The following is a 7,562-nucleotide window of genomic DNA, read 5'->3' as shown; positions in this document are numbered from 1 at the left end:
CTAAATATCATAGGGATCAACCCTCTTCCTCCTGGCCGAGTCAATTAATATCCACCTTCTCAGAGGCTTGTCCACTTCAATGGTAACCCTAGCCCGCAGATAGCCCCCGATGTGATCAAACTTTGCTAGCTGTGCCTTGGGGTCAATCTGTCTAGCAATAGGTCCAGCCCATGCATCATCCCGAAGATTGTATGGGAGGTTTAAAACCCTAGCCCACACTTGGAGCTTGTCAAATTTCAATTCATCCGGCCTCATACAATCTTCAAACTCCGATAGAATCACAGCGTTTTTGTTCAGGTGCCACGGTGATCCACTCCAAACTCGATCTCTATCTCGTTGATTCTCAAACTCAGCCACAAACATGTTAGGACCAGCAGGGCGGAACTGTAGTCCCCTTGGGTTGCCCCAAGCCGGGCGAAGGGCGTTGGTGATCGTCTGGATATGGTACAGATTACGGTGCAAGATCTTGCCTGCCAGCAACCACTTCGCCGGGCCTCCTTCCACGCGATCATCCAGAATCAGCGGCGTGGCTTCTTCTTCAGAGATATCCAACTTCCCCAACGCCTCTTCGAGATGTGTTCTTGCTGACCGAGGGGAGCCCTTCCCCCCATCCTTCTGGTTGGCGTCGACAGGCTGAGATGATGCCATCACGCCCGATCCAAGCCCCGCGCGCCTCGCCGACGAGATCAGCGAGCGCCGTCGTGTTCCACGTCGAAACCCTAATCGCCGCCGCCAGAGGGAGGGGTCCTTGGTTTCGGGGAAAAAAAATCCGGCTACAGATTGTGAATATAACAAGATCAACTAGAGGTAAGCTGGTCACGAATGTACAGGATACCTACGCAGCCAGTTATACATATACATATAGCCCTATTGCCTTAATGTCGTCAGAAGATTGAGGTTCAGGAAGCTGGCTGCCTCTGCTGCTCAAGGTACTCCTGGATAGAAGAGAGGAGGGCAAGATTTGGGACAAGATCATGATTTGCTAGCGGCAAGTTCGTCATCGGAGACCTGTTGTTCCCGCCATCAAACCAGCGCCTTATGGCTTCTGCTTCGTAGGTGAATCCATCAGATGCCACTTGAGGATCCTTCATAATATCCTGAAATGTACAGGTTTACCACCCGGTGGTCATTAGGCAGGGAAGCTTTTAGACATGCATTATAACCACTCCAAGAAACGAAGGGCAAAATATGTTATTAACTGGCCCCTAGCATGCTTCAAAATTTTGTCGTCTAACCTGTTTCCACATGAATAAGAAAATTCCTATCCTAGTATAAAAACATGTCGCCAGACCCCAAGCTATTGGAAATGATAGAAGTACTGACAAAAGTTATTTACCATAAGAATTGGACAAATCAAGTGATCAGGCGCGCAGCTTCCTCTAACTGCTGATTGGACACATGGCCATGAGGCTGCAGGAGGCTTCCTGATAAGGGGCTCAATAACTGACCATACTTCTGTTAAGAGATCAGGTCGCTTTTCCCTCGTCATTTCCACACAGCTAAGACCAACGACGGCTAACTGCTTGGCTTGTACATATGGCCAGTTCCCTGCTGATTTATCAATCAGCGTGTGCAAGCTATTATTCTCCAATGCTTCTGAAACTTTCTTTGCAATACTCAAGGGAGGCATTCCAGTCAGAAGACGCAGAATTATAACACCCAGAGAGTAGACGTCGGAAAGCGGCATGAGGTCTCCGGTGGTGAGGAACTCCGGGTCCAGGTATGGCAGCCTTGCTGTCAGGTCTAACTGGTGGTTGCCGGGCTGGAGAAACAGGGTTAACATACCAAAGTTGCAGATCTTGCTTCTGAAGTTGGCGTCGACAAAGATGTTACAAGGCCGGAGATCGCCATGGACCAAAGCACGCAAGTGCAGGAAAAGCAGTGCAGAACAAACCTCACCAATGATCTGCATACGGGTGTGCCATGAGAGAGATGGAGATCCATTAGCACGAACAATGTGATCTTCAAGGTTTCCATTTGGTAACCACTCATACACAAGGGCTGAAACTTCAGAACATTTTCCAATGCAGTCGACAATGTTTGGATGTCTGCCTTGACAAAGAATAGAAACCTGCGATAACCTTATGTTAGTAACAGGATCAGCCAAATGAAACCATCATACTAAGGCATAGGCTACCTCTTGTTGAAATAAAGTATCAGATTTGGATAGCTTGATAGCTGCTGCGTTGTCCTGTATAATGCCTTTATAAACGCTTCCATATTCGGTGTCTCCAACCTTACACAGGTCACTGAAGTTCTGCGTTGCTTCTACCAAATTCGTGATGGGAAACTCGAGAATAATCTGAGGATTCTGATCCTGCAGCTCATTCAGCTGTCGCACCGCATTGTCTCGCTCATGTTTCAATTGCTTACATTCTGCATTTCATTAGTGTATCTTATACATTGCTGCAACCAATTTATGCTTTTGAACAATGAAGAACGAAAAGCTAGACAAAGTTCTCGGTTAGTAGAACTACCCTTTTTTGCCTTCTCTATTTGAAGGTCAGACTGACGTTTCAATCTAACAACCTCCTCTTCCAGAGCACATATCTTCCTTTGCCCCCCCTACATGAAATTCGTGTCATTATGTAAATATAAATGGCACCCTGCTAATGGTACAAACTACAAAATACAAGGAACTGCAAGGAATATATAAACGTTGGCCAGATGCCAGCATCATAACATTAATAACAGTAACAATATGTTTCTGTTCCTCCAAACCCATAGTCAACTGTTTAGGAAAATAAGAAATAAAAAAGCTGAAAAATAACAAAAGGATCAACGATCAGATTGCCACGAATCTTAAAAGGGGAATGAGGGGAAGAAGCATCCAAGGGAAAGCCCTACAAATGAAGGCGGAAAATATAATCGTGCCACCAATAGCAGTGAGCTAGAATTTAAGTCGTCAAAGATGGAAAACAGGAAAAGTAAAGCACCAGAACAACTGCCTTCAAAATATTCTGGAAGAATATTGGAACAGAAGGGTATGCCTGGTGGCTCAAAGACTTTGCACTTTTCTGGTAACAAATGATATCCCCATGCCTAATCTGCAAGAAGAACAGGAACAAAGTAAGTGTTAAAAGGGCGTGGAAACGTGAAGACGCGTGCACGAATTACAGACCTCGCTGCCTGAGAAGGTAATATTGGCATCTATGGCATCACACCTAACAAAAGGGTTGAATTTGATTTCCTGCATATTAAAGTGAGAAACCAGGAATGTGTAAATGGAAAACTGCATTTGAGATTAGGAGCAGCAAGGCTGCAGTAGTGCAAAACCTGACCTCATACAATTCCATTTCTTCGTCTGCACAAAAACCAGCTAGATTTCTTAGTTTCGGAAGAATATCTGAAGGCCTTGATGAAGCTTTTACAAAAAGCGTTCTGATATATCTGTGAGCCTCATTGAGAGAACAGAGTATTAACTTAAAGATCTCAACTGATAAAAAGAAAAGAACGAGAGAGTATTAACTTCTAAGGGTACTGACCGTATTTGTGCTTGTTCTGGGTCATAAAGCTTTAAAAACACTAATGCATCGTTGCTGCTCAGATTTTGTGGGGAAGAAGCATTGAGCACCTACAAGGAGCCAATAGTGATAGAAAATAAATAAATAAACCATTGGATTGAACAAGAAGGGTCCTTTTTACAGACACCCACGAAGGAAAAGAGAGATATGTTCAAGTTCAGGATCAACCTCCAAAAACAGCTTCACACTATGAAGACCTGATCCTATCAATAGGCCACCCACCTGCAAGAGTAATTATTTGAAGTTATAATTGTTGGATATTCCTATCAACCAATTATCCCAAAAGACCGATCTGATAGGAAGAGGAGATATAATATACGTACTTTAACAATCATTTCATATAACGGGTTGCCTGAGACAGATGAGATAGCACAGACTACAAGGTACGACACTGATTGGCTGCGTCTACTGCTTGAGTGCGCCAGGCCAGCTCAAACCCTGAGGGGATTCCTTATTCTTGCTGAACTAAAGGCTAATTTGAGCTTCTCCGTGATGCACCATTCGAATTTGTGCTAAACTCATGATTAGCTTAGAAATTACATATTAACTATTAAACATTTCTAAGCATGAATTATGGTATATTAAGATGATTAGTCGTAACAAAAACATTGAGTGTGGCTTCTTAATTCTAACTAGCTGGACCTTATCCCTTAAATGGGTGGGTAGGCTAGGATGCCCTCTAACAGCTTGGTTAAGGGTCCAAGGACCGAGGCTATGGCGCTCGCCCTCATCTAAGCACTGGCGGATGCTTTAAAGGCTATTCAATAATATAGGAAGATGCTAGAGAACGCTGTATATTTCTTGCTTCGTACAATAGAATATTGATGATAATATTCTTACAAATAGATACACCAATAGTAGATAGATAAGGTAAGAAAAGAGACCAGCCAGGGACTTTGGTCCTGGTGTGGTTATTTTGTTGTAATAAGAATATAACCCAGGCATCCTTAAACGTACAGCCAGCAAACTCAGCAACGCCCAATTTCTAATAGATAACATGATAACACCCAAACTAGCTAGACAAAAACGGGCTACCAATCCCAAAGTTCTGCCAAGAAGAGCTGTATCAAGAACCAATAAGAACATAAGTTATCTACAACGATAATCGGAACACAGAATGGAAAATGCCTTCTTACAAGTAGATTGTTTTCTTCAGTAGAAAATGGTGAGTGAGGACGGCAAGTATCGTTTTGCCTTTTACAAAACAACCAGAGGCGTTGAGATTGAACTGGGATGCTGAATTCTACTGCAATTTCCTCCTGCGAACAACTTAACCAATTCATACTGAAGTCATTATGAACCATCAGAAACAATAAGCTGGAGACAGACAGATTTGTCTGCTTACACAAGATATACCTATAAACAACATAAAAGTAGAAACACATCATTCAATCTTACAAGGGGTCAAGGTATACAACTGATGGGAAATTAAAGAAATCGTGCTAATTATCTGGATTTCTTAAGCTAAAAAATGAGGTAGAAATTTCTTAGCAAATTCAGTGATACTACACCATACATACTAACACTATAAATGCAGCTTGAGCTCCATTGCACTTGTTTCTGAAAAACGGCATCGCAAAAAATCATAATATTGATATCCCTGGTGCTCCCCGAACTTGCCTCTGCTCCTCACATAGCTCCCTGTCTGTTATACTGACAGAAGACGATGAGGGGGATGCTCATGTGGCACTTTTTTCTGGAACTGAGCTAGGTGAGAAATGAAGACAAGTTTACGAAGCCCCAGCCTAGAAATTCAAGTTAAGAGAGCCAATTGAGGAACTTGTGATGGTTTAGGAAGTTCTAATGCTATTTTCTCTTTGCAATAAGGTGCAGCCGTGCCCGAGTGATGAAGGTTGTACATACATAGCCCTGTTATATGACATGCAACAAGTCTACGACCACTTAAACCTGTTATACTCCATTAAAGAAGGGTGGAGTGGATAATTTGTACAGCTACTCGTGATTTCCATAATAGACTTGCATTAAACAGATACTCCCTCTGTAAACTAATATAAGAGCGTTTAGATCACTAAAGTAGTAATCTAAACGCTCTTATATTAGTTTACGGAGGGAGTACTTCAGAGTTCAGATGAATGATGGCATTACAAAACATAAGAAATACAACATAGCAAAAACCATGAACAGAGTTGCTGAAATGCTTGCAGGAGTGGTCGCTATGAACAAGAGATAATTTAGGGGAAAAAAAGAAAAATTGGTAAGATTGTGGGCACGTCTAGTTTAGCTTAGATTCCATCTTTTCAAGCAAACATATGTTATAATAATGACTAAAGGAAACAAAGAAACTTCGTTTGCAACTAAATGAGAGACTGTCTGCTTCAATTAGCACCAAAAATTGCTAGGAGCTAAGGCAAGGCCTAACTTCTCCTAAACTAAAAGCCTAGTTGTCTCAGTTACTTGAAGTCTTAAGGATAAATCTCTTAAAATTAAAAGTACAAAATCCTATAGACCAAATTTAGGGTTTAAGCTTCCTAGTGAAGCAGTGGTACTTCTAGTTGAATAAGGTAAGGTGGTACCTTCAATCGGGATATAGGCATGTTATCCGGGACCTGGATAGCCCTTACTCTGTCGAAATCGACGAGATCAAAATAGAAGCCATCTTTCCCAATCTGCGAGGATAAATCTGCGTCCGTTGCCACCTGGGGAAAGCCAGGCAAAGAAACCTCAACAATTAGATCGGAGGCTGATAATCATAGGTCCCTGCGCCGCTGCCTCGGATCAAATAATCATCGGGTTAAAGTTGCGGCAGGAAAGGAAGTTCAGAAGCGGAAGAGGATTGCGGACCTTTATGCTGATAGTCGGAGGAGGCATCGCCGCGACGGAGCGACGAGACGGAGACCCCGGGCTTCGCTCGCCGCGGGATTCCCGAACAGCTCCCCTCGAAGTTGTGCGAGTGCGAGGCAGCAGCTCCGAATACGGCCGCCGCGGGGAGGGTTTAAGGTGGTGTTCGCGGTTTTCTCTTTATGGAGTCGAGTTAATTGTAGGAAATTATCATATTTTCGGCGAATTGATTTGCATAAAACTACCTAGTTCCTAATTTTTTTACAAAATTCATCGCTTATTGCGTAATTCATTTTCAAAAAAACATTGATCGGCTGATTTGCACTGTTTGATCACTTCTTGACAGATGCGTCATGCTAGTCGAGAGCTAACTAGGTAAAAAAAATATCATGTGTGTCGCGAACGCACCTGTGTCCTCGTCAACTCATACTAGCCACATGTGCTAGCCAGGAGAGCGGGAAAAGGGGACACCATAGCTCACCAAGAACTTGTAGTCGAAGCGGGGGTGACAGGGGAGCTTCAGGATGATGGCTTGGCGCACGGCGGCGTTTGCCGGGGCAGGACGACAACGGGAGGTAGCAGGAGGTTGCGGGGCTCATTATGTAGATGCCCTGCAGCATTGGGTCATTGATGCGAAGCCACTGGGGGCCATAGCAAGGTTTGGCGCTCGACTTCCCGACCAAATCGAGCTCTGCCTCGCTGAAGTGAGCAAGGGCAGGGGCACGGGTGCGCTGGAACTCGCCCTCGCCCGAGCGGTCACGGGCGTGTGCTCGCTGGAGTTCGCATCAGTTGAGCGGCGTGTCCGGTTCACATGTCCCTGCGGTGGCATTGATGCTACTCTGAGGCACATTGGCCTCATCCATGGCGTCTTGCTGCGCCGCAATAGAAGGGCACATGTGCCGTAATACGTTCCCTACGTATCTAATTTTTTTGATTGTTTCATGTTATTATATTACCAATCTTTGATGCTTTATATGCTTTATTATGCTATTGTATTTTTTTTACTAACCTATTAACTCAGTGCCTAGAGTCGGTTCTTGTTTTTTGCTTGTTTTTGGCTTTTTAGAAAATCGGTACCAAACAAAGTCCAAATATAATGAAACTTTACGGTAATTTTTTTGGACCAGAAGGGACACTAGAATGTTCAGGAGGAGGCCATAAGATCTACGAGAGAGCGTCGAGCTCACCCGACGCGCCTGGGGGGGGGGGGGGGGAGCCCACCTCCCACGCAACTCTATT

General features: G+C 43.9%; 1 protein-coding gene across 1 annotated transcript; it reads right to left on the bottom strand.

Annotated features, from left to right (window-relative positions):
• Positions 1–413: 413 nt before the first annotated feature.
• LOC123041728 (U-box domain-containing protein 57-like) lies at positions 414–7,165 on the bottom strand. The gene is made up of 12 exons (XM_044464298.1): positions 6,327–7,165; positions 6,059–6,181; positions 4,661–4,783; positions 3,693–3,746; positions 3,486–3,574; positions 3,282–3,390; positions 3,122–3,190; positions 2,937–3,047; positions 2,478–2,565; positions 2,138–2,376; positions 1,337–2,071; positions 414–1,097 (listed from the first exon to the last, which is right to left on the bottom strand). The coding sequence occupies exons 1-12, from the start codon at positions 6,351–6,353 to the stop codon at positions 900–902; spliced, it is 1,965 nt and encodes a 654-aa protein (XP_044320233.1). The 5' UTR covers positions 6,354–7,165; the 3' UTR covers positions 414–899.
• Positions 7,166–7,562: the final 397 nt, after the last annotated feature.

The sequence above is a fragment of the Triticum aestivum genome, chromosome 2B (assembly GCF_018294505.1).
Source record: "Triticum aestivum cultivar Chinese Spring chromosome 2B, IWGSC CS RefSeq v2.1, whole genome shotgun sequence".
Lineage (NCBI taxonomy): Eukaryota > Viridiplantae > Streptophyta > Magnoliopsida > Poales > Poaceae > Triticum > Triticum aestivum.
The sequence above is the reverse complement of the archived record's forward strand: the minus strand, read 5'-3'. Positions and strand labels throughout refer to the sequence as shown.